This window comes from Bombyx mandarina, chromosome 13 (genome assembly GCF_030267445.1).
Source record: "Bombyx mandarina strain Sakado chromosome 13, ASM3026744v2".
Lineage (NCBI taxonomy): Eukaryota > Metazoa > Arthropoda > Insecta > Lepidoptera > Bombycidae > Bombyx > Bombyx mandarina.
The window spans coordinates 8,535,026-8,562,953 of NC_143220.1; the positions used below are offsets into that span (position 1 = coordinate 8,535,026).

The window sequence follows — 27,928 nt, forward strand, 5'->3', positions numbered from 1 at the left end:
CTGAGTTTCTCGCCGAATCTTCTCAGCGGGTCGCGATTCCGATCCGGTAGTAGATTCAATCGCGAAGCAGCTGCTCTTGAGTTGTTAGGTCTCCTTCGGAGGCGCTCGGGCAGCTGTTAGCAAATTCCACCCCTCCTGGCTGAGCCTTTGCTCGCCCATCTACCCTGTTGAAACTGGAGAGGTATCCGGGCCACCAGTAATACCTCAAACGTTAAAAAAGCGAACGAAATCTCTGTTTGACTAGTTTTTAAATTACCTTAAAATCTACCTTAAATAACAACACGAAGCTTTTAAATGGGTAAATCTGTTTCTGTTACGGCGGATGGCGTTCCAAAATGAATATTAATAATATTTGATTTTAATACTATTAATAATAAAATTATTTATTATTATTAATTATTAATAAAAATATCAGTTTATAATTTATATAATGTTTATTTGCGGCTTATTTATGTACAAATTTCAAGGGACAAAAGTTGTACATAAACAAATTAAATAAATAATAACAACAATTAAAAAATTCAATCAGTTGCATGTAAATACATCTGTAATTGTAACTGAAAAATGATTCTATCATTAAAGTCAAGTTAATAGAAAAGTCAATGATTTTAGCTAATAATACTGTAATATAATAATATTTTAACATCAAAATATTTGGTACACCTATACATAGATAATAAATAAATTGCACTAACCATGTAACTAATACAATTTGAATAAATTCACTAAACTATTTTTATGTGCGTTAAACTTCAAAAACTTTATTACAAAACAAACGTAGTAATAAAATATACAAAATAAACAACTATTTATCAATTATATCAACAAAATTAAAACTTACTTTACTAAAAATATAACATTAAATAAAGACTATTATCTAAATTATTTAAAACCATTATAATATACCTTTTCTTGTTGTTACTGAACCGACATTCACAGAGTGACAATAAAAGTAAATACAATTTAAATATAACATACAGCATAAAATTGATCTATTTTTATTGATTATCACTAAATAGATTATGAAAAAAGATTGACTACCAGAAGTCAATTCTAGATGTAAGAGAATGATTATCTCTTACATTCTCCTCTTCGATTATTCAACACTGTAGTTACATATGGAGCGGTAATATTTTCAAAGGCTATACAATGTCGCCGTCTTCAAATAAGCTCACGGCATTAAGGGGACCAGCAGACGTCAGAACTTGAATGTCATGTAACTGCTGTCCACCCTTCAAACCGGCCGGCGACTTCTTCAAATACAACCCAGTATATAATATATTTTCCTTAATTATTATGGTATAACTTCAACAACAAAAGCGACAACAACATATATGTACATAAATATAAACAAGTGATTTGTACTGATTCATCTTGGGACATTTTTATTAGGAACGTTTAACTATCTTACATTTTTAAATCGTGCTCATAGTTTAGTCCGTGTGTAACACTAATATTACATTCATAAGAGGAAATAAGCCTCATTAATCAACATCATATTTGTGGTTTAAATATAAAAATCAGCAGTGAATCGAATTTACTTTTTAAAATACGATTTAGTGAAATTAATTACACTTTCGAACAAAAAAGTTGGAGTAACTGCTATAACAATGTTTTCTTACACTAAAGATAGAGACAAGCAAGCGGTCGTGTTCCGGCAGAGCGGAGAATACTCCTCATGTTTTATAAGAATAATAGACTTCGCGACGAAGAGAGTTACTGCGTGCACTAGCAATGCAAATTTATAATATAAATTAATCTGCTTGCATGTTTTGAGGTGTACCTAAGCTTAGCTCAAAAATGTTGATGGGGTTTAAGTCATTTTTTTTGAGAAAAACCTCAGCTTATATTTCTTTCTTTTTGTTATTGCTTAGATGGGTGGACGAGCTCACAGCCCACCTGGTGTTAAGTGGTTACTAGAGCCCATAGACATCTACAACGTAAATGCGCCACCCACCTTGAGATAAGTTCTACGGTCTCAGTGTAGTTACAGTTATATACGTATTATACGTCATATCTTTCTTTTCTATTCTAATGCGAACCTCATAAAGGTGTGAACGATCAAGCTTTCGACACTTCACACGAGCACAATGCCTTAGATGTGCACCGGAAGCTCACCGGACCGGAAACAACATACATTACGCATCCGAACATAAGTATAATCATCGCTCATGTTGATAGCAATATTTACTGTATTCAAAAATACTCTCAAACGTGAATATTAGTTTGCAACTGTCATGTACACTAACGTCTATTGAAATAAATTAAAATAGAGAACTAACATTTGCATATTCCGATTATGGTGCGCTCATTTCAGGAGATCGCGCATACCGTTTTCACAAGTCAGTCGCTGCTTTATTATAAAATAATAACACTCTTATTATTTAATATGTCAACGCGTTTAACTGAATTACACTAAATAAATACACTTACTACTACTAATTTGCAACGTAATGATACTAATTAAAAATACTTGCTTCTATCACTTGGTGTCCGTACTAGGGTATCTGACATTAATCAGACTTGCAATTATTTCAGTACTAGATCATAAAAAACGAAAACTGTAAAATCTTAACTTAAATAATTGTGTTTTTCTTTCATTGGCGTATAGACTAAGGCCCAAACGACCCAGTGATCTAGTCATTACGAGAGGCCTTCACATTCAGGTGTGAAAAAATCATATCGGAAGTGCCAATAACATTGGAAAAAGGACTATCATATCCAAACAGAGTCCAATATAGGCGGAGGTGCCAACCCTTGCACGCCCTACCACAAACTATATTTGAGCATTACGGTGCTCTGTTTCCGAAAAGACAGCACAGCCTCCGTCAATTCTGGTAGTAAATATTAACATTTACGGTTTACGTACATCAGCCACGGTCTTCTTTTTTGAAAATATTAAGTCACATTAAAATAATCTAGCTTAGGCCATAAAATAATGGTTAACTGACCAAAATATACAATATACAGGCTACACTACAAAAGCCAAATTTGTCCAAACATTGGTCTAATTGTGCCAATACAACCAACGATCATATTGTCCAAAACACAAGTGTCACTATAAGGCCGGCAACAGCAGTCGCACGGCCTTGCGAAGCCTATGTTTTCTTTTGCTGTGGTCTCTTCAGGAGGTGTAGAGGATCCCTCCGGTATCTGGCGAACAGTTCGCGTTTGAAAGTCTCGAAATGCTTTCGGTTTTTCTCGTTTTGCTTCTCGCGCCAGAGAGGACGGTTACGCCTCGCTTGGAGACCCCAGTGGATCGTGAAGATCGGTGACAGGACCCTGAACTGATAACCTATTAAAAACATTTCGTATACCTGTGGAGAAAAAAAGACTGAGTTAATGTTAATTTTTAAAAGCTTCGTTACTGTTTTGAGCAACTCAATTGTCACTGCAAGTAAGAAGATAAAGTGTAGTAGATAAATAACGAGAATTTGATTATTAAATTCTACCTTAATTAGTTATCGACAGTATTCGATACACACTCGATTACCTCTCTTATAACTTGTAACTCGTTACCAATTTTCATTTTCTAGAAAAACGTAATCAAATTATAGGAACATTACACAACAGATGATGATTAAATAAGAAAATATAGATAAATGAAGAAGATTAGTAGGTAGGACTAGGCATAAGGTGATAACAGTCTGTTCGTCCATTAGTCAGAAGGCTCTAGGTCAAATGAATGTGATTAAAAGGCGTGAAGGACAATCACAGTTTATTAAATAACAAAAAAACAACCTTAAAGAAACGAATTTGTTCCGTTTCTAATTAATTATAAAAATACAAATCATTGACCCCATTAACAGGTGATCGGCACAATAATAAATAAAAATCACAAAACATTAATTTCATAATCACTTAATAACTATCTAATTTTATAAATTAAATTATTTTTAATTTAATTTAAAATTTCAATCAAATACCACAATAATACTGTAAATTTTCATTGTAACAATGTAAAATTTATAAATAAGTAGAGGAGAGGTGTTTTTTATCATTCTCACGTGAGGTCACGTGTGACTGGAAATGTGATACTACTTTCCATAGTTAGTATCTATGTGGTAATAATTTCTGGAACTGGAAAGAAAATTACTGAAAGTCTAGGAATCGAACACAGCCAGCGGACGCCTCCCCGCGTCGCGCAAGGTCGTCGACCCCGCACGTCATCTTATTTTTAGTACTGTACATTGCGTGCTGTACAAATATCTTTATCAAAACATGTATACGTTATTTTTAACAAAACCATTTTTAATTCACCAATTCTACCAGCTGTCTTCGATTTCGGAATCTTTATCTTATAATAGGAAACAACCCAACGTACAGTATCGCGGTTTGACCATTTTGATTATACCAGTATCTTTTTTGTTATATGAAATTCCTTGGATCTGCGCTGTAATGCATAATAGGTCCAGGAGAAAGGGATCGTTGTTAATACGCAGTCACATACGGTGATCTACCGACGAGTTTCGTGAGATACTCATCCCGTGTTAAATAAATTTAAAACTGTTAAAACAATAGTTATTTAGGTGAGCTCATGATCATACACCATGTACCAAAGTTAAACGAATCTGCCGTGCGCAAAAAAATACAGCAACGTTTTTTTTTTTTCTTTTTATGTGAAAATTTGTTTATGACTATGTTTTAAAATTTCTATTTTTCCAAAAACTGCACATAGCAGATATTTGTTTAACAACGACGATGTTAAGGTTTTTTTATTTCATCGCATCGCTGCGTTCACTAAAAGACTACTCAAAATATCGAGGACGCGATTGAGAACTTGCCAACATGCAATAAAAATAAATGTATGTATGTTTGTCTCCGAAGCGTTCATAAGATATTCAACAGATTGGTATGAAATCGGTTGAAGTTGCTGCTGGCACTACTAGGAATGTCCCACGAAGTATCGCGCCAGTAGACATCAACAAGAGCAAATTTAGTTCAGCGATAGCTACACCAGAGCGGGCAAAATTATGAGCTCATTTTCAATACAAACTAAAACATTTCAGCATTACACTGGAGTACATTAGGAATGCAATAAATTTAAGTCAAAAGGTACTAAAAATTTTTTTAAAACTCATTAAGCATTTGCGACAAACAAATTTTAAAATTAAAATTCTAAATATGAATGTGGCTCGTCAAACTCCAGTGTTATCCGTGATCCAGTCTCTAAGGGCTGCTGTGTTGGTGAACACGGTGGGGGACAATGGAAGGGCGCAACCCCTGGCGAATGATACAATGCCGAACGCTGTCCCTCTGAAGACTGCTGGACCTCCGGAATCACCCTGTAAACCAAGATGCTCTAAGAATAAAACAAACTCCATTAAGATTTGTTTACTAAGTCCGTGCAAGTACGCGTGGGTGACTACCACCATCCAGCCAGTGTCTAATGTGAATCCTTCTGGTTTGAAGGATAGGACTGTCACAGTGCTTGAATAAAGGAAAAACTGTCTCGGAGTGAGTTTAGATGTTTGGCATGTGGTTAACACGTGTGGCTTGACTGCCCATCGTAGTGAAAATTAAACCGATATACTTGAATGCACATTTACCTGACAGGATGATACTCCTCCGATAAGAAAATGTCCACCACAAAACATATTCCCGGTCAACGCGTCACCATAGGACAAGCGACACAACCAGTGAGGTACAACTGGTACTTGAGCCTCCATCATTATACGAGGAATTCTTCGACCACGAGGCTAAAAATAAAAAATAAAAACAATGGTTTCGTACAAGAGATGAGGGTGAACTTCCACGGATATTAATCATTTCGAGACCACAGTCACAGTGTATCAGTAAACAAGACCTCTTGTTTTCTGGTGACAGGACCCCTTGTGAATCCGCACGGGCGCACTGGTAGGTACCGCCACCCTGTCTATTTCTACCGTGAAGCAGTAATGCGTTTCGGTTTAATGGTGGGGCAGCTGATGTAACTTTACTGAGACCTTAGAACTCATATCTCAAAGGGGGTGGCGGCATTTATGTTTTAGATGTCTATGGGCTCCAGTAACCACTTAACCCGAGGTTAACCACTTACCACGTTCACCCATTTAAGCAAGAAAAAAAATAAAAAAAAGAATTCGTGTGAACACAAATGTCTCATACTAATATTAACTCAAAAGCTTGTTGTAGCGGTGGTCTAATACAATATAATAATATACCTACATAACACCCAATCATCTCTGAACAAATCAATGCGCTTTGTCCAAAACACCCACAGAACAAAAGTGAGTCCAAATGATATTAGGTAAACATTGTTAAAGCTATTATATGAGGATTTTTTGGTATAGATAAATGGACAATCACTGCTGATAGTGCGAGTCACCACGGCCCATAGACATCGGCAGTACAGTTCTGTAAATTTCCGACACAAATGTTAGGACAGCCGCTACCACCAACGACTGCTATGCAGTGATCAGGAGTAAATTATCTAAATTGGAAACATAGTGGACAACTTACAGCAGTCAATCCCCATCCAGTGACAGTCAATCGGACGAGAGGCACGGCCTGGCCTCTCTGTGGCAATCTAATAGGCCGTATCGCAGCATTGACCGGCAACGGCTGGGCCAAGCGGAGCACAGCTATGTCATTGTCAAACTGCGGGTTTCCGTACTGTGGATGGACAGTCACATTGGACACCCTGACTATCCTCCCACCGGAGTCACGTCGTGTGCTGCCAACTCTAAGACGAATAGCGCTTGGGGCCGTACTGAAATGAGAATAATTTGTGTATGAAATATTCTCGTAACGTTTCTATAATGTTCTGTATTGATTTAATAATTAAGAGTGTACGCGGCTCTACACGCATTGGTTTGTAAAATTTTCAAATACCTTGCAATTGGTATGATGGGCTTGACTTGGTTAATCTTATTTGAAAAAAATTGGTTATGTCCCCTAATTTAATTTTACTGTTTTATATTTCCTGTTTAAATATCATTGGAAATTACGTATATCGATTCGATTTACGATTTTTTGGAGATCAACTTGTAAACTAGAGTATTGAAATAATTCAACATTTTCATAATTCCAAATACTTTTAAAGATAAATTTGTAATTATTTCACATGCCACCAATCCCATAATGCAATGCACGTAAAGCTATTTATTAGAAACTAAAATAAATTAGAATAGGCGTTCTAGGATGGACACTATTCAACGTAACTTTGAAGAATTTTAATTATTTCTTATTGAATGTTTTATAACTATGACATAGAATGAAATAGCTACGGAATCGATTAACGATTTAACAGAATCGTATTTGTATTGTACAAAACTGTATTTTAGACGAAATAAATAAACGTATAAGTCAATAATACCCGGAGCTGTTTTTAGTCCTCTTACAAGCTGAGAATATTTTAGACAATTGCTTGTGCAACGCGGCTGCGCTCGGCTTCAACTGTTGCCAACAGCATGAAGCTTACCCATTTTTTTTAAACTGTACGCCACCTATCTTACCCGTATCAGAAAAATGTACCCTGAACTAGCAGCAAAGTCTGCAGTAAAACGAGCAGGTGGTATTCGTACGCAGAAATCACCAACAGACAAACGCATTAGACTATATTATCTTAACAAGAGAAAGTACTCGCTTTAATAACTCAAAATAATTACAATTGTACCGGTGCCAAATATTTTAAATACCATGACCCGATTTAAAAACGTGTGATCCATTTTTGTTACTATGGCTTTGTGCTATAGCCTCAGTAGTTTAAAATCTAATCAAGTATTATTTTTACATCAGTTATTTTCATTACATCACAGTGCTCAAACACTCAAGAAGCTACTCAAAAGTGCTCACTTTTGATCGCGTCTTTGGTAATATTGGTTAGTAATACTGGACTCCGGTATCGATTAACGATCGAAGTTAAAAAATTACGTGTATAAATATTGCTGAGCTAAGACTGAGAGAACAACTCATAGCCAACCTGTAATCTAGTGGTTGCTATAACCCATAGACAACATAATAATATAAACACGATATCTTGGAAACTTTCCCAAAAAGAAAGACTTCACCAAAAATAGACCGGAGCTGGATTGATACCAGTGCATTATACGACCTACCACAGGATTAATTTTTTTTTATAAATAATATATCAGTTTCTTTTTATTGTTAACCCTTCATCATAGTCCACATAACTTTTTATCCTTTAGGCAACGACAACTTAAAGTGTTTTACTACTAATTTTTTTTATTGCCTTTGTAGGCAGACGATCCTACGGTTCACCTGATGGCAAATAGTTACTGTCGCTCATAGAGGTCAGCAATGCCAGGGGCAGAGCCAAACCGCTGCCTACCAAAACTAGCAACAAATCTGCCACCAATGATTGAAACTATGCTTAACTACTGAACTATAATCTTATATATATTATAATCTGAATCTCGGAAACGGCTCCAATGATTTTCATAAAATTTAGTATACAGGAGATTTCGGGAGCGATAAATCGATCTAGCTACTATTGATTTTCAAAAAAGGTTGTTTTGTTCGTGTTTTTAAATAATCAATTTTATCGATAATCAACTTATTCATAAACTTTTTTTTTATTGAAAGAAATTAACAAATAATATAATATAATATCAATATGTAATTCGTATTTAAATACAATTTCCAACAAACACAATTTATCACAAAAAAAAAACCGAACTAAGCTCGGTCATCCTCTAGTCTTATTTTTAAATCTGCACTATTTATAGGTCATTAAAATAACGATTACGCAAACAAAACATCTGTTAATGGCTCTGTTGATGGCTGTAATACCGAGCAATAAACTTTCAAAGATTCATTACTGAGACACATTCCAACGGTCATGTTTGTTCAGTATTCAGTTGCCCAGCGTCAGCTCTAAATCTGTCGTCATTTGTCTATCCATGAATCCGAATGACACTAATGAAACTCCTATTATTTTTCATTTAATCGACCGTGGTTCCTCAGTTAAATTTCTACCTGTCTCTTTCTCTCTCTCTCTCTCTCTAATCCCTGTATTGGGTATTGGTAATACGTCGTTGAAGTGATTGCACAGGGAAATACCTCAATCCTATTTATTTCAGAGAAGATGAATTGTCATCTTGTAGTTTGAAATTGTGGGGGTCATTTTGAGATCTATAGCCTACAGCTTGGTCTGATACTTGAAAATAAATAAGTTTAAAAACTAGACAAGGAAAAGCTTGGGGCGTCGATAATTTTGGCACAATGGTGGTTCACTGTAGTAACTATTTCAAAATCGTTCTTAATCATTATGAAAAAATACAAAGAAATCGATTACGACAATTACTAGGTTCGCCAAATCTATCTGTTTAGGTTTCTCTTAACGGATCACGTCGTGTTTGAGGTCGCAGACTAAAACCCGTTGATATTTAGAGGTCAGAGCTCTAGAAATATAATAATAACTTTCAACATTTACTAAGCAATTACCTTATTAGGAAATATAAAAGGAATATCTTTTAATTTCTTTTTTTTGTTGTTGCTTAGATGGTTGGACGAACTCGAATAGACGAACTTGGATAGCGATCCAATCGGCTAGACCCTTAGATTACGAGCGAAAAAATCGCTATCAATAGACGAGAGTATTATTTATACTAATGTACACAGGTATGATAGAAGTTATTTCAATACAATAGAGATTGAAGCCTTATTTCTCAAGGTCAATAACGTCATTGATTTCTTCAGTTAGTCTATCCATTATCTCATTTTAAAAAACTAAAAATAAAATGTACTTACTTCTGAACACAATGCGCGGCCGTTAGCACGAAGTCTCTGCTGATGATGAAGCCTCCACAGAAAGAGTTACCGTTCAGCACCATCGACACCTGATAAGGGTGTCTGCTGACAGAGCTCGGTCTCCCACCTATGATCTGTCCGCTCAACTCTGGACAAGCCGCTTCCAACTCTAACAGGCCCTGATCTTCCTGTACATCATCGGTGCTCTGAGCATCAGAGCAGCAGTCGCCTTCAACTGCTTCTTGGAGGTCTGAAACATAGACTTTTCGTTAAATTCATCGACTAAGTATTTTTTTATGAAAAAAAAGGGGAATTGGCATTTTTTAAATTGTACACTTACCTTCATAGCACTTACCAGTTTTAGGTTACCATTTTTTATTTATTAATCTTGTGCTCAGAGCAATTGCACACGATTATTGTCGACAATTTAGTTCCCTAATTTAAAAATATTAATGATCTTTTTAAACATAACTTTCTTGTTCTTTTTCACAATCATACGTTAAAGCCTCGGAATAAGTTTTTCTTTTTCGAATACTCACCCACGACAGAAGCCATGAACAAGAGCAACAGAGCCGCAGTCCAATTCATTTTCAGACAGTCAACGCGCCGGACGGTGATGGAGCAAATAGCTGGAGCCTTCAGTTAAAAACGGCGATGTCCTAATTTGTAAGGTTGCGACACTACGAGTTAATTTCACACGGTACAAGTCACGGTCACGACACGACCTCATCAGGGTTACGGCGTTCCTAATTTAGTCGATATAAAAACCATTTCAGAAAAAACAAAATCGTATCGTTCACACTTACCGCAAAACAAATAAGATCAAAAGATAATTTCTAAAGATAATTCCAGGACTGATATTCCACTAATTGCTATCTTATGATCAAGCTTCATTGCCGAAACATTTGTAATGGCATTGTACATATTTATTGTTAATTGATGTTTAAAAATAACTCGTTTAATAAATAAATAGAGCTGGGCTATAAGAAACTCAAAATATTAATCATCTTGATGGTGTAGTTATTTTCTTCAGTTTTCGCAAGGCGCAGACATTACACTTACTTTTACGATTTAATTTCAAAAAGTAAATGTAAAGAAATTTAATATTATTCATAATTGTCGAAGAAATTTCGAGGATAGTCAGGTTTGAATTGGCGGAATATTCAAATGGTGACGAATTACAACTTTGGCGTCCGTGAACCACGAAATAAATATAATAATACTATAATAAGTTTTATAAACGTCTGAAATCAGTCAAAGACCAGTCCTGCACTGCTTGCATCCAGCGGATCCCCGTGAACCTCAATAGGTCGTCAGTCCATCTTGTGGGAGGCCTATCCACACTGCGTCTTCTGGTACACGGTATTCTTATTTACTTCATTTATATTTTCGGGCATGGATAAACTCACGAAAAGATGGAAAGACCGGAATATCACCAAGACCACCAAAAGCCGACTGGTCCTTACCAGTCGGACTTTGACTGGTTTGGTTTGGATCTGTGTTCCCCATCTTTCTATATGGGGTTGAGACCTGGACTGTCAAAGAAAGAGAAAGAAGAAGGATCGATGCATTAGAAATGTGGTGCTGGATGCTCCATATATCTTGGACTGATCATCGCACCAACGCCTTGATCCTAAAAGAACTTAATATCTCTCAAACGTTGTCGTCAACAGTGCAATCCAGGATTCTTCGATATTTTGGACGCGTATCGCGACGGCCTATCGAAAAACTTGTTGTTCAGGGTAGGGTCAATGGTAAAAGATCTCGTGGACGAAGCCCTATACGCTGGACTGATCAGGTGAAAAACCTTTCTAAAACTTCACTTAGCGAGTGTGTGCGCCAAGCCTCAGTTCACAAACTATGGAGAACATCTGTTAAGGCTTTAATAAACCAAACACTACACAAGCGCAACGTGTGAATGTGTTGAACGCGAGCTACATAGTAGGCGTAGTGGGGGTGTCAGGTTATTTTCGTTACGGAATTTCTTGATTCAGTCGTCGCGCTCAAGGCCCGCGATAGAAGCTATGCAATAGTTTAAAAATATTATACGGAACTCACTGTACAATTTTAGCAGGTTTACAGATCAAATTTATCGCGTCTCAACCGACATTGATTTTTGATTATCGATTTTTTAAAATAGATTATTATTAATATTGTTGTTATTAATAAAAAATAACATCGAATAATTTTTATGTCGAAAAATTACGTATAAAAGACCCTCTATATTTCTTACAGTAGGCGTCACATCATGATGATGTGACCACTCAGCTGAGAAAGACAAGCTACGTTCTCGTGAGTAGTAAACAAACATCCTGTGATTACATATTCCATTCACTAGTGATAGGGCGTAGTATGAGCACACAAGAGCACACTGCGAAGCAATAATGGGCTCCGTATTGAGACTTCTACCTACCTTATATCCTAATGTGAGCGGTAGCAACATTAAGGTCTATGGCCACTGGTCTTCACCTTATACTAGATGTGCCATTGACCCATTTATAGCTGTAAATTAAATATATAAATAGTTCTGGTAGGGCTTGAACATGGTAAAAATAACGTTCAAATATTCCGCATACACATCAAGTAATAAAAACGTGTTAAAAATATGTAATTTTATTTATTAATTGCTTAAAGCACGTACAAAATCACGGGCGTGGACTAGTCAACGAACGTAATACAAATTCAAAAGAATATAAAACATAAATGAGGTCGTTACATTCTGAAACACGTTAGCTGTAAGCGGGGAACGCGCTAAATATAAAACAGTTGCGATTATGAAAATACTTCGATGTATTTCTGTACGTCTTGTAACGCGATAGCTGAGACGACGTGAATAGTAATAACTGTCCATATTCATCTACTACGTAAATGCTGCCACCCTGCTGTTCTTTATTGGAGGTAGGACCGCTTGTGAGTCCGCGCGGGTAGGTACCACCACCCTGCCTATTTCTGCCGTGAAGCACTAATGCATTTCGGTTTGAAGGGTGGAGCAGCCGTTGTAACTATACTGAGACCTTAGAACTTATATAACAAGGTGGATGGCGCATTTACGTTGTAGATGTCTATGGGCTCCAGTAACCACTTAACACCAGGTGGGCTTTGAGCTTGTCCAACCATCTAAAACCCTAGAGCCATAAGTTCTACAGTCTCAGTTGTTACAGTACAAGGGCTGCCTCGCCCTTCAAACCGAAACGTATTACTGCTTCACGACAGAAATAGCCAGGGTGGTTTTAGCTCATAAGATGCCCTACTGGCAGTAGTTTTAGGATCATTATTATATATCGCTTCGCTCTACACCTCAATCCACGATGCTGCGCAGTCGAAGATAGCCTGAACTGGTTCAATAGTCCACGAAATAGTTATTCAGAAACGTCAAAACTATTACCTAAAGGACCAGGATCATTAGAATTATTACCATTAATTAAATGTTACAAATGTTTTGACTTTTTTTTTTTATTGTCCTTGTAGGCAGACAAGCGTACAGCCTACCTGATAGTGAGTGGTTACCATCGCCCAGGGACGTCAGCAATGCCAAAGGCAAAGTCAACCTGCTGCCTACCGTGATATAGTTAGTCAGGCCATAAATACGGTTACAATTAAAAATAAAAATAAATACTATTGCAAATAACATTTAAACATTTATTACTTTTACGGTGTGTTAGTTTAATACATAAATATAAAACAATTTAAAGTTTAAAAAGCTTATTCGAAGTGGTCTCCATTGGCTTCAATACAGTCCTTTAAACGTTGAGGCTAGTTATCAATTAAAATAAAAAAAAATAAAAAAATTGTCACTGCCAATCGTATGGATTGTTTTAGGGACTCCAAATTATCATGGCGTTTAGAGCAAGCCGTACTCTCTAAAGCTGACCATAAATCATAATCCAGCGGATTAAGATCGACGGCCAGTCTTCAGCTCTGATGAAGTCCGAAACGTTCGTTACCAACCAAGACTGCGTAGACCGAGCTTTATGACCTGGCGCCGAGTCTTGCTGGAAGGACCATTCTTGATTATTGAACATGGTGTTGTTAAGGGGCTTCACTACCTTCTCAAGAATGGTATCTTGATACACTTGTGCCGATGTTTTGATACCTTTTTCACAAAAGTATGGCTCAGTCACTCCTTTATAGGTAATACCCCACCAAACCATCACTGAAGTCGGATAATGCCCACGTTGCACTCTGTCGTCTGATTGGGAAGCTTCTTTAGAGCTTTGAGCATAAATACGATCATTTTGTTTGTAAAATGTTGCTCTATTGTAAAAATCTTCTCATCCGTAAACAAAATTTTTCTACTTCTGATATTATTTATATATTCTATTTCTGACCTCCCTTTGCGTACCGCTTCAGTAGTTGTTTCGATTTTACCACCATATTCTCTTAAATTATCAGTTAAGAAATGACCAGTACGTTTCTTATAGGCTGCAAGTCCTAAGTCATCTTTTAAAATACACAACATGGTTCTAGGTGCTATCTTCATCTCCCGAAATAAAATCTTTTGCTTTCGGACAGGATTTCTTCGAATTCTTTCCCTTACTGCTTTGACCACCTTTTTCGTACGAACACTACGTGGACGGCCTTTTTCTGTCACAAACAGAGGAGGTCTCATTGCACCTATTAATAGCCCGGTACACAAACATTTTACTAATACCAAGCGTATGGAGAGTTTTAAAAATTGCATTTGGCTCCATACCTTCTATGTGTAATGCAATCACAGCGATTCGGTTCTCTTTATCACCTGATTCCATTTTAATATCGCAAAATATTGTACAATGTATTGGCGCCAAAATGAGAAAACTCAATGAGCAATCATAATAAAATGACAGATTCCAAATTCAAATGTAATATTTTGTTTATTTTTAATTGTAACAGTATTTATGGCCAGACTAAGTATATTGTCTATGATTTACAGTAAACATGGTCACTATCAACACAAGAATCTAAAGCCACACTTATTTCCTTTATTACTCCACTCCTTTATTTCCTTGTTATAATAAAAATCTATTACAAAAACTAGACTGAAATGCATTTCCGAACTAAATCAGCTACGGTATTTAGTAACGATACTTTTGAATAATTACTGGTTCTAAAAAATTTTGAGCAACAAACTAGCGCTGAATTTCAACAGCCACTACTTCACGTTCTCCTTTGATTAAAATTGAAAAAAAGATAAGTCATTAATTACAAAATAATTAAGGCAACTATGAATAAAACCTTTTTAACGCGTTGAATTCACGGTACCTTTATTACAAGCGCTGAAATTTATAGATCCGATATTGATCTTCGAATAAAATTGAATAAACAGTATTAATCTCCGGTTTCAGAACGTTCGAAATATGATATTACCGTTTTTTACGTTTTGATTATATATTCAAATTGCTTTTGTGATTTGTTGATTCGGAATATAAGCTCTTTCGTTTTTATCGCGTTACACATTTTAAACATTCAATCAAGTGACGTGTTAATCTTTAATAGTTAATAATCAGAGCGTTGTTTACAGATGGTTTGGTGGAAGAATGCCAAACTGAACAATTTGCCAAATTGTCACTCAGTACTAATTGTTTGTATATATATATATTATCACAAAACTGTATCGTTGCTAATTATGATAACTGATTTAATTAGAGGAGTTAAAGATAATAAGATGAACTTAAATTAATTTTAAAAGTTTTACGCTTCATCGTTATGTGCGATCCTATATTTTATATGCAACTTGACGTACCTACATAACTGCGAATCTATGTAGTGCACCAACATATTATAAAAATTAAGAAAACAAGTTAATTTTTTATTCATTTTTTAAATTGCGCCATCTGCAATAACACAGTATGAAGATGGTTTAAGGTATAAATAACAAAATAAACGACAATTTTTGGGTTATCACGCGTAAATGTCAAACCTATGCTGCTATCAATACAGAGAATAATGTTCTCAAATTTATCATCTGCACATCATCATCATCAGCCTATAGTAGTCCACTGCTAGACATATGTTTCTCCAATTGTACGCCACTGAACACATTCTCTTATTATCTGAACATTTTAGAATAATAGCTTTAATTAATTTGTATGGATAGATAATAATAATCCACCTGCTTCTATTTATTATTTCGTCATGAATCTCGGATATTCGGTTTAAACATGATGGGTCATATCGAATAACCTTGTTCAAGTTCTTCTCTTCTTCGAGTTCAGAGAGACCAAATTGGTATGAGCTCTATTAAAAAATCGCAATAAAAGATAAATTCATATCCAGTACATATATACTTATAATCCCATAATTTTTAATGGACTATTAGGCTACGTCGGTAGATAAGCTTACGGTCAAGCAGATCTGAAATGACTGCGACCACTGGTAAGCATTGACACTATCAAGGTCACAATCAAATGTGTCTACGGCACGGACTTTCAAACTTCGTTTCGAGAAGAACATAACAGTACTCTAAAGCACCGATGTTCTTATTTCTCGAGTCACACATGACGGCTTAGTGACGAAAATATTTATGTCAGTGTGCCATTTACTGCGCTATTGACACAGTAGTAGCACGCGTGCCTTTTAAATCAAATAGTTAATGGTTCTAGATCAGCCTTTCCCAAAGTGGGCGATAAAGCCCCCCTGTGGGCGCTGCAGGCCTAAGGACTCTTAGCACCGAGCTCTAGGTTTTTTTTTGTCAGAAGGAAATCGCCGGATTTCTGCCTTCCCTGGGGGTGAAGGGCGGAGCATGTCGGAGTCGAACTGACTAAAACCTCCTGTCGCTCAACAACCAAACCTCGCATGAGACAGAACTCATGAAAAGGCAAAGGGGGGAAAATGAAGCGTTTAGTGCGGAGCACATCTCTCCCATCACCCTCCCCCTCGGGACGCCGGACCGGCGGTTGTCGGCACCGCGACCACCAGCCCTCTGGGTTGGCAGACTAACCGGAGCCCGCTTAGATGGCGCTGGTTAGAATTGGTTATCCAGGACTTGGGCGAGGTCCGCCTCCCTATAGTGATTTTAAGTAAGTGAAAATATAGGGACGCTAAAAAATAATTTATTCTCAAAGTGGCAGTAGACAATATAAGTTTGGGAGCCCCTGTTCTAAATAGATCACGTTACAAATTTGAACAGATTTTCTGATCCTCGTATGTTCGTAGTCTGATAAATCCACGAATTGCACGTGTTCAACTCAAGTATGTTTTCTAGTTTATCAGATTATTCAACTGATATAAACTGTATACCCTTGAATTTGTTAGCCCAATATTAGCGTGACGTCAGGACTACCACTGCAGTTATTCGCGTTGGCACCCTGCCAAGTGCCTACCACTGTTACGTCAATATCCACCAACTATTTGTACATACGTATTTAGAGAAATTTATGTCCACGATTTCATGTGTACTTCATATTAGGGAACTGTTTTAAAATAAGCAACCTGAATGCCAACTGAAACTTATAATTCGTTAGTCTATTTAGTGTGATCACTAAAAATCATAAAGAGCGGGGGGGTTTCTTTCCACAGGAGAAAATCGCTGGGTCCCCACCCGCCGTGCGTATGTGGGAGTTGAACCTCACAAAAAACTCCAGCCGCTCACAGCCGGCGCCCTACCCTACCTACGAGACGGCGGGAAGAGCGGAGGGTTAGCGTGGTATGGACATGTGATGTGTAGAGACGAGATGCACGTGACTAGAAGATGTATGGAAATGGTAGTGCAAGGTAAAGGTAGAAGAGGTTGACCGAAGAAGACATGGATGGAGTGTGTGTGAATGACGATATGAGAGAGAGAGAGAGGAGTGACTGTTGAGATGACGGCTGATAGAAGAGAATGGAAGAGAAAAATTCGCTGTACCGATCCCACTTAGTGGGATAAGGTGGAGACAAAGAAGAAGAAGACTAAAAATCATACCCAAATTCCAAATATACTTGGAGAGGCAAAATAAATTTACTTTCACTGACTAACTCGGTAGTGCAGTACTTAGCGACCCTGCCTGTTGCGCCTAGGGTCGCGGGTTCGATTCCCACATCGGGAAAACATTGTGTAATGAACAGATCGTCTACTCTCATCGTTTACTCTTTGTCTGGGTGTTTATTATCTAGTTATGTATTTTTTAGAACATATACCTATAAGTATTTTTATCAGTCTCTGATACCCATAACACAGGGAATCCTAAATTAGGACCGGATGACCGTGCGTGATTTGTTTCCAACTATTATTAGTGCCAAATATTTCACCTAGAATTGTAACAGTTTAATAATTATTGGACCAACTCAATTGATCAACAATCAATCAAACAAAATTTCAGACAAACAGACGACAATCCCTATTTTTATGTTACTACCTTCCACTTCCTTTATGATTGACTTAAGCACGAGATTGAACGCACGAAATGATTTTTAATTATATCCCGAAATCTGTGGTTATAGTCTTTGACAATAGAACCATAAACTATTATGTTAAATTATTATGGTTCTATTGTCATAACATTATTTCAACCTTATAATTTCAAATAAGTAAAGTCGAATTTCGACTACTGAGAGACCACTAGTTAATTTAATGAGGCTTAAGAATATTTTGAAATGTCGATATAGTTATACTCCGGGGCAATATAACATGCTTTAGGAGCCTCGCTATTAGATGAACATCCATACAAGACACACATATATCATGTACTGGCCTTGTATCTTCTTCTTCTTCATAGTTCCCTCACTGCTGAGGATCGCGACCACATGTGATTTCCTCCATAGTGTCCGATCATGAGTGGTATGGACCGCATGGTATAGACTACCACCAACTGCTTCCTTTACCAGATCTGACCATCTGGCTGGCGCTACCCACAGCGCGCTTGCCTTCTATGCGACCCAAAATTATAAGCTTCTCTAATTCACGTCTGAGAGACCGCATGAAATGTCCGAAGAAACTCATAACACAAACCTTATTTATAATCAATCTTTAGCTTTGTCTTAATAGAAGAAACATTACATTGTAAACCGTGTTGATTTCAGATACTTGTTATGAACATAGAAACGTGAAAAGCATAGGAAAACTCCCAAGACGCGTTCACTGTACGTTTGAAAATGTTATAAATAAACTAATTTTGTTTAGTACATGATGCAGATCGGTATTCGCGTTCCTCAATATAACTATCTAAATATCGGTTTAAATTTTATCATATTCATGTTTTTTTTATTGCTTAGATGGGTGGACGAGCTCACAGCCCACCTAGTGTTAAGTGGTTACTGGAGCCCATATACATCTATAACGTAAATACCGCCACCCACCTTGAGATATAAGTTCTAAGGTCTCAGTATAGTTACAACGGCTGCCCCGCCCTTCAAACCGAAACGCATTACTGCTTCATGGCAGAAATAGGCAGTGGTACCTACCCGTGCAGACTGACAAGAGGTCCTACCACCAGTAATGTATCGTGACTTGATCCCAGTCCAAGCACATTTTTCATGACATACCTATATTAAAGTATATTAAAGTAAAAGAATATCTCTATTATTGAGAACTAAACTAATGCTAGAGTCCTACTTCTCTGCCGCATTTCGGTTTACGTATTCAAGTCTGAAGAGTACGGTATTTCTTTGTTTGTTAGACGAGCATTCAATCGATCTGCCCGCCGTGAATACACACAATACGTCCAGAGCTATTGACCTCCAGAATGTTCCAAATCCTTTGGACATTCCATGCTTCCCTTTGTTTTTTATTAGACGAGCGACGAGCATTTAATCCATCTGCCCGTCGCTAATACACAAAACATTTCCAGAACCATTGGCCTTAAAAATGTTCCCAATCCTTTGAAAATACAGACATTCCGTTCTTCCTGTGCGGACTTATAAATAAAGACATGTATCAAATCCTCACCTCAGAGGACTGGATATTGTAATCGAAAACACTACTACGGATAAACGATGCGAGGGTAGTATCTAGTAGTATACTATTCTGATCAATAACCGATCATTAACATTCATCTATTTGTTCGAATAATCAAAATTACGACCTAATAATTCAAATTCAAATTCCCAAACCAGTCACCCCACCAATTTCTACGGTAAAACAGCGTCCAACAGCTTTGAAGTCAGAACGGCCGTTCTTCAAATGTGTCTCTGAAATTTCGATCTAACTGCAAATGGATCGGGTCAACTTTGTATTACAATGTCAAGATTACTCACTCACTGCTTGTGCGAAAGTTATACCAATCGATTTTATTGGTATTCCCTAACGCAGATGCCAATACAAAATCCGTTGAGGAGTAGTTTAGAAAACTGGATGACGGAATCATGATGACCTCATTTCCTTCTCCATACCGGATAACGCGTGGCTGGCACGACGCCAAGGTTACTGTTTATCGCGCCACTCAATATATCATTGAACACAATGTTATCTGCTTCAGGAGATGGAGAAAGAAAACTCCATACATTGACAAATGAAGCCTTAATCAGTATATCAGTAGTGTGATTTATGAAATTTCCCAATTTTGTTTCCAGAACAACCTTATTCAGACTATTACGAACATATGAGATTAGAATTTCTTCTTGAATTAGACTTTCACAATTTGTAAATCGTGGAGTTCATATTTTAACACCAGGTGGGCTGTAAGCTTGCCCACTCATCTAAGCAATAAAAAAAAGCTTCAATTAATATAAAAGAAAATATTTAATTCTCAATTGACCAATCTTTATACTGCGCTGCGTCCGCATAGAATGGCTTCACCTCATTTCCACCTCCGCGCCAAGATATACCTCAAGTAATGAGTGCTCGGAGAAGCGTTCTGTGAATATTATATCAGTGTATTATGATCGCTAATTGATTTTACTGCTGAGCTGGTAGGATGCTGTAATCCGCATGGATAGGTGCCACCATCCCACCTTTTTCTGTGACGGAGTAGGTACTCATGAAGTGTGATATCAGTCACGCAGCAACTTAACCCTTTTAGTGATCAGCTTATTTTGCATAAATTAAAAGAGTTTTTGACAAAAAACCCTTATAAAAAATTAAGTAATTAAAAAAAATAGAAAAATCAAACCTGATTTCACAGCAAAATAATTTTAAATGGTTATTTATAAAATGTTATTAACGTATTAAAAATTTTATACACTTCGCGCAATCGATACAAAATACCTATAATTTATAATCAAACTGCGCAATCACAGATCATAGAAACACAGATGATCTGTGTGGGCAATAGTCGGTATTCCGACGCTCCGCAGTTTATACGCATTAATAGAGTGACGATCTATCGACGGTTCGCGCTTTTAAAGGTTAAAACGAAATTTTGTGGATTTCATAAAGAGCAGTGGGAAACGGCCGGCTTTGACAATTACTGATATACGAATATTTAATTTCTCGTTTGAATTAATCGCACCTCTAACTTATGTGTACATACAATATAACCGTAATTAAATTATTCTTTAATCACCTGTGTATTCCTCGTGAAGCCGTAGCCCAGAAACCGTTCATCATGAGCAGGTACAGTGTCCGGAGCCACGTAGAAGGGCTCGTACAACAGCTCGAAGTTGGTCACGTTGTGGGAGATGTGGGTCTCGCTGGTCTCGTTGCCTCCACTCGCCTCCCATCTAGTTCGGATTGGAAGTTTAAACAAAGTAAGCTTAAGAGGAAATTAAACTTCGATTGAATGTTACAAATTCAAATTCAAAATCATTTATTTCAACTTAGATGTCAGCATAACACACTTGTTGAATGTCAAAATATCAATAAAAATGTTAACTCTACCACCGGTTCCAAAAAGAGCCACAGTCCTGAGAAGAACCGGCGAAACAAGCGCAGCGGGTTTTTTTTTGTTTTTTCTCAAATCAGATCAATCTTACAATCAATCTTACAGAACCTATAATCGAATCTCGTTTGAATGGCCTCACCAATATTAACAAATGAGATCGAATTCTCAACTTTCATGAAAATTCTAAAATGGCAACCCCGTTTTTGAGCAGAGAGGTGGTTCTGACTTTGCTGAGAATTTTCTAGAAAATTTCTTGAATTTATTTTTTAGTGTAATTCGTATTTCTTTGAATCACTGACAGGCACAGAAAACTGATGTCTAAAAAGCGTATATACAAAAACTTACCTAGAAAAATTCGAAGCGTACTGGTTGTAAATAAACACTTTTCTATGAAACGGAATGGCTAATTTATTTCTGGAGAGGCGTAAAAGTTCTGACTTGCTGCTAGGGAAGGTCGCCACGCGTTTGTCTAGTTCATATGTCGGAACAACATAGGCACAGAGCGAGCATTTTGGTGCTGTTGTCAAGAACTGAAAAGAAAATTTCACAGTGAGACTAGGTTCATATTGTATGTGAGAGAGAGAGAGCACTCTTTATTGTTCACTAAAAAACAAATAAACAGTGCGATACATTAAACACAAAAAAGTACAATTGGCGGTCTTATCGCTAAGAGCGATTTCTTCCAGACAAACATCAGGTAGACAAGAATCATTTGGAAACGAACTACGCGCGGTGTACCAATCCAGTGAAATACATATGCATATATGTACACGTACATATACACATACATACATATGTGCAGGCTGATTGCGTAATAGTTTAAGATAGCCAGGAGCGAAGTCCCTGTACATGCCGACCAAACCACGCCTTGCCTTTACGCCCGGTCACCATCAAGGTAAGCCAGAGAGTCAATCTTTCGTCTAGAAGATGAGATAATAGAGGGTAAGATATGGAAAGCCAATTTCTATACATCACTATTGTATTAAGAGTCTTGTTTGATATGAATTTGATGCGCATTTCTCATCTGAACGTACCCTTAGCCCAATGTTGTCTATAAAAGTATTTAATTTCTTATATTTTCGAAAAATAAACCGTTACATTTCATAGCCATTTCAATGTTTTCGCATTTATACTACTAATAAATAACTTTTCGCTCATAAAAAAAAAAGTCGTTCGTTCGGCCCCTGTGAGGAGGTATTCTCCTCCCGGTGATGGTCACGGAGCGACCTGAGATGGCCACGTGATACGCTACCACGCTACCGTCATCCAAGGGCGCTGACACCAGGAGGATGGTGCACCGTAGTGGCGGCTGCGATTCGCGTTGTTATCCGAGTAAAAGTTATTATCAGGCCGTGTTATATATAAGTGTGTGAAGTAAACAGAGACAATGCTTGATACATGTTCTCTAAGAGGTAATCGGATACTGACCTTATCGAGCGATGCTGCCATCCCCTTAGACGGTACGATATCCACATCGACAAGAAAAACGTAAGACGTATGACAGTTCTTCCGTGCTTGATTCCTCATATGGTTCTGAGGGTATGGATGTCGCGCCCTCCAAGCTACTGTGTCTGCTCTTCTTTCCCCCGGAGGCAACGGCTTCGAGCGGCAATCCCTTGCCCAGCTCGGTACTACACCGTGCACTCCTGGTCTTTCTGCTGGTGTCGCAATATGTAAGGCAACTCTTGAATATATTTCTGGTTGACATCGAAATAGCCATGTCGTGAACGCTCTCAAAAGTCTTAGTTCATCTCCAGCGACAAACACGGCCACTGATATAGGTCCGGTCCAGTGCGCGGCTATTCTTAGCAGCTCGTGGAGGCGTTCGATGGAGCTCTGAGTGGCGAGGCACACCTTACTGTTGCTCGATACTTCAGAGTATAGCTCTCCCACAGCCGCGTAATCGAAGAGTCTGTAGCTTCGAGATCCATCCCACCTTCCTAATCGCAAATCGAGTTTCGCGATCGGATCGTCGTCTATTGCGCTATTCGATACCGTATCTATGCATGGTTCACACGATGGTGGATCTGAGGGAGAGGCAGTTGAGATGACGGGACAAGCGGTGGGGTGCAACAACCAGATGTTGGCAACGGCGTTGTAGAATATTAGCGCTATGGCCGCTATCGTCACAATGCTCCATCGGCAGCGCCAGTTCCACTGTTAACAAAAACTTACGTTTGTGAAACTGTTACCTGCGGAGACAAACGATCACAGTGATACGAGGACGGTGGTAGTATGTGTGTGTAAGCCGCTGCCACCCGAATCAAATCTTATTTAAGAAGGGTATTTCGCGCAGAAAGCATCTTTACGTCAAAGCCACTTGCGGAGAATTTCGCAGATTATAAAAATGAATGAACTAGTGAAAACCAAATAAAAACAATCATTTGAAGAAATCTCTTTTTTCATAGAGGGCTGAGCGATCTCCCTTCTCACCTGGTGTGGAGTGACTACCTGAGACTTCACCACGAGATTGAGCCCACCCACGCTGATCATCGAAACATGAGATCTAAATCCCCGATCTAACCCGGAACGTATGCCTGCTTCCCGGAATAAATAAATAGGGTAGTGATACAAACCCATGAGTACTCAGAAGATGCGCTACCACAATTAATTACGCAAATCATATTTTTTAAAAGATTTCTTCTTGAATTAAAAATTGTAAGTGCTGAGCCTGCGGCATTCAAACATCACTTGAGACGAATGCGCTGGGAGTCTTATCCTTTAGGCAACGACGACTTTAAATTAAATTAAAAAGATTGATATGATGGAATTTATAACAAAATGCTCCTACTAAAACTTACAATTTTGTCCCTCCGCCCTTTGATGATGGATCTTTTGACCACAGAGTAACCCATTCCTGTAATCGTCCTCTATTCATCACCTGGACTATTTGTTTCTAAGTTATTCTCTACCTTTTATCATCTGAAACAAAAAACCAAGAATCAGAAGGAAACACAGATTTCGGCTCCTGTAATTTACCTTCGAAACTTCTAGCTCAAACAAATGTTAGCATGTTATTACATTTTCAGAGACTAAATCAAATAACAATTATCTACCATTAGAATCTAAATATGAAAAAGTTTTTCGTAAAGTGAGGCAACAATGTTATTTTTTTATAACTATTACAAATCAAATAGAATTCGTCACAATAACAACAATAGGAGATGTAAAAATCGCGTGACCAGTCATTTCGTCTTTCTAACCATTATCATTTATGACACAAGTTGATAGGACATTTTGATTGGTGAATAAAGAAAGAATAAATCATAAAATAAAAATGTAATTATACTTCATAACAATTTCTGGGCAATTATGGACATTATAAGGACGACCAACTCTGTAGTGTTCTTCAGATTGAATTTCAGATGATACAGATTGTAATAGACGCAACGCCATGCATAACATAAAAATTCAGAATGATATCCTATCATTGTAATCGGAACCCGCAGTTGGCAATATACGTTGACATTTTTGTTTTGTTTTTACACTAATTAATTATTATGACTGTTTCTATATAAAAATTTTTTTATTGCCCTTGTTGGCAGACGAGCATACGGCTTACATGATGGTGAGTAGTTACCGTCGCCCATGGACTTCAATAATGCCAAGGGCACAGCCAAGCCGCTGCCTACCTATTTGTTGAACCCTTTTGCTTGTTACAACATTATTATCGATTTTTTTTTCATAGCATAGACATCGTAAAACGAACTAGTTCTTCCGAATATAGAAAAGCGATTATTATTACGGTCGGCACAATGTGTAAAATTGTTTTTATTCCTGCGACAAACTTATTAAAATGTTCTGCAAATACCGACATTAAAATTCATTGTGCTCTAATTATCATAGTATATCAGGGTATCCGTCAAATAGTCCGTATATCGACGTCAATTAGTCCCGAGCACCTTTCAAGCCAAAACGCATTACTGCTTGACTTATCATGCGGACTCAAAAGACGTCATACCACCTGTAATTACGCAAATTATATAATCATTTTGCGAGTGCTTTTTTTACCATCGCCGCCCGCCACCGGAATAGAGCTCATTCACACTACCTGGAGCCAGGAGTTTCCAGAGATATTTTTTCCACGAACCATCCGGCTTTAGAATTAGCTCCCCTCCACGGTGTTTCCCGAGCGCTATGACATGTCCTTCTTCAAACGAGGCTTATGGAGAGTACTTAACGGTATACAGTGGCTTGGCTCAGCCTCTGGCAATACTGAAGTCTAAGGGCGACGGTAACCCCTCACCATCAAGTGGGCCGTATGCTCCTCCGCCTATAAGGACAATAAAGAAAAGAAGAAAAAATAGTCAGCTACCATACCGTACATTATTCGATAAAAGATACTGATTCTGATCGGGAGTCGAAAACGGGGTCCGCGCTACAGCAGCCGGGTATTAATCACACGGCAACAACACGAACCTAAGACGCAATGCGGCAATGAGTCCAGAACATATCTATGTCCTATATTACTAACCAGCAATGTATGGTTTGTTCGACAAACTAAATTAGGTACGTTTGATATTTCAGTCGTGAGATAAGAATGAACGATCAATTGAGTGACCATCAAATTGGGTATTAATACAATGTATATGTTATTCAATAAGAATAGTATTTAGACGATGTGCTGATGAAAATGATGATAGTTGAATAATACATTTTATTTATGCTTGAGAATTTACTGGTGGCCCGGAGGCCTTTCCAGTTTTACCAGGGCAGGTGGGCGAGCAAAGGCTCAGCCAGGAGGGGTGGGATTTGCTAACAGCTCCCCGAGCGCCTCCAAAGGAGACCTAACAACTCAAGAGTAGCTGTTTTGCGAATTAATCTACTACCGGATTGGAATCGGCGAGAAACTCAGCGGGCTGATGTTAAGGTTAGGTTGCACTGAATAATACAGCAATGCAGAATGCGACAAAATGTACCATAAATAATTTATAATTAATTAATTAATTTATAATAATTCTCGTTTCTTTAACATATTCTATTATGTTTCTAATGTATATGTTATTATGACAGTCGCACAGACAAGAACAAGAAACTTACTGGTCGAATGTTGTCACTGCCGATAATTCGGACATTGACACCCCCAGGGCCACACAGCCATGCAGATAAAATTGTTTACGTTATGCAACATTGTTTGTTGTACACAATTAAACGACATTCGGTAGATATGTCAAGTTCAGTTCAATGAATATTTTTTGTATATTTATTTAGTAATTTAGTTCTTTAGTTAAGCTACAATAATTAAACGTACTCCTTACTTAATACGTACTTAACAAATGTTCACGATTGACTTCCACGGTGAAGGAATAACATCGTGTAATAAAAATCAAACCCGCAAAATTATTATTTGCGTAATTAGGTACTGGTGGTAGGGCCTCTTGTAAGTCCGCACGGGTAGGTATCACCGTCCTGCTTATTTCTGCCGTGAAGCAGTAATGCGTTTCGGTTTGAAGGGTAGGGTAGTCGTTGTAACTATACTTGAGACCTTAAAACTTATATCTCAAGGTGGGTGGCGCATTTACGTTGTCGATGTCTATGGGCTCCAGTAACCATTTAACTAAAGGTGGGCTGTGAGCTCGTCCACCAGTTTAAGCAATAAAAAAGTAATTAAAAATAATAATAATAATAATACAACGCCAAATTATTAACATTTTGTGGAATCAATTTTCTTTAAAAGTAAAAAGAATTTGGGATATTGGTCTCGGATAATATTGAAATAAAATAAAGTTATATAATAAATAAATTATTTTCCTATTTTTTTGTAAAATAGCTCCTAATTCTATTATTGTGGCTTTAAGTAATTTTTGAAGTTATAAATAGAAACACGTTTTGTAGGTTTTTGATTCGGTAACTTTTAAGTTTATCTCTAAATATATTAATATAAAATAAAAATAAATTTAACATTTTCTCGAACGCTACGTCATATATACTCGTAATTGAATGTCATATTTCAAACGAAACCTACACACGATCCTTGCCAGTAGGAAGCACTTGACTATGTCACTGGCCTTGCCGTTGTCCATGAGTGCTGAAACCACTTAGAGTTGTCACCAAACTCATTTGCTTTTGAAGTCAAAAAAAATAGAATTAATTTCTGCTTGGAATATCCAATTTAATATGTATGTATGTATATACTTAAAAAATGTATCGCATTTTCATAATAAAAACATATCATATAGGTCGCTGTTAAAAATCGTGTTCAAAACCTATGTATTATAAGACTAAAGTACATAGAAAATCACTCACATGGATATTTTCTCACGCTGCATACATTAATCAAGCAATCATTTAAATATTAAAGGTTATCAAAACATTCAATACACTCGCTACACTACATAATACTAATAAAATTCGTATGTTATTCCTGCATGTAATACTGATGTTTCATATGTTAATTTCTGGATTGGTTAATATTTTGTAAATATGATACACGCGCATTGAGAGCGATACCACTAATTCTTTGCGCATGTCTTGTGTCGGACATGCGCGTCATAGCTTTT

General features: G+C 37.3%; 2 protein-coding genes across 3 annotated transcripts; both read right to left on the reverse strand.

The window, feature by feature from the left end:
• Nucleotides 1-347: 347 nt before the first annotated feature.
• Nucleotides 348-27,919, reverse strand: LOC114249990 (beta-1,4-glucuronyltransferase 1). 2 transcript variants are annotated; one of them, XM_028183726.2, is made up of 6 exons: nt 27,675-27,913; nt 24,230-24,350; nt 22,857-23,585; nt 21,774-21,958; nt 21,111-21,267; nt 348-3,317 (listed from the first exon to the last, which is right to left on the reverse strand). In XM_028183726.2, the coding sequence occupies exons 2-6, from the start codon at nt 24,281-24,283 to the stop codon at nt 3,099-3,101; spliced, it is 1,344 nt and encodes a 447-aa protein (XP_028039527.2). In that variant the 5' UTR covers nt 24,284-24,350; nt 27,675-27,913; the 3' UTR covers nt 348-3,098. The 2 variants fall into 2 exon arrangements, with proteins under 2 accessions (XP_028039527.2, XP_028039530.2); XM_028183729.2 differs by lacking the exon at nt 348-3,317 and adding an exon at nt 18,190-20,462 and having other exon boundaries at nt 27,675-27,919.
• On the reverse strand, nt 3,325-12,825 carry LOC149501628 (uncharacterized). Its single transcript, XM_028183730.2, has 5 exons — nt 10,251-12,825; nt 9,712-9,961; nt 6,460-6,709; nt 5,550-5,699; nt 3,325-5,285 (listed from the first exon to the last, which is right to left on the reverse strand). Exons 1-5 carry the CDS (start codon nt 10,297-10,299, stop codon nt 5,139-5,141), a joined length of 846 nt encoding a protein of 281 aa, XP_028039531.2. The 5' UTR covers nt 10,300-12,825; the 3' UTR covers nt 3,325-5,138.
• Nucleotides 27,920-27,928: the final 9 nt, after the last annotated feature.

Excerpts from the sequence above, each read along its gene's own strand:
- LOC149501628 (XM_028183730.2), bottom strand. The coding sequence starts at position 10,299 with ATGAATTGGACTGCGGCTCTGTTGCTCTTGTTCATGGCTTCTGTCGTG. Across the intron at positions 9,962-10,250 it reads GTTCATGGCTTCTGTCGTGG|ACCTCCAAGAAGCAGTTGAA; the intron begins GTGAGTATTCGA and ends TCTATGTTTCAG. Across the intron at positions 6,710-9,711 it reads GCCGCGCATTGTGTTCAGAA|TACGGCCCCAAGCGCTATTC; the intron begins GTAAGTACATTT and ends TTCTCATTTCAG.
- LOC114249990 (XM_028183726.2), bottom strand. The coding sequence starts at position 24,283 with ATGGGTTACTCTGTGGTCAAAAGATCCATCATCAAAGGGCGGAGGGAC. Across the intron at positions 23,586-24,229 it reads AAGGGCGGAGGGACAAAATT|TGGAACTGGCGCTGCCGATG; the intron begins GTAAGTTTTAGT and ends TTTTGTTAACAG. Across the intron at positions 21,959-22,856 it reads TGGCAGCATCGCTCGATAAG|TTCTTGACAACAGCACCAAA; the intron begins GTCAGTATCCGA and ends TTTTCTTTTCAG.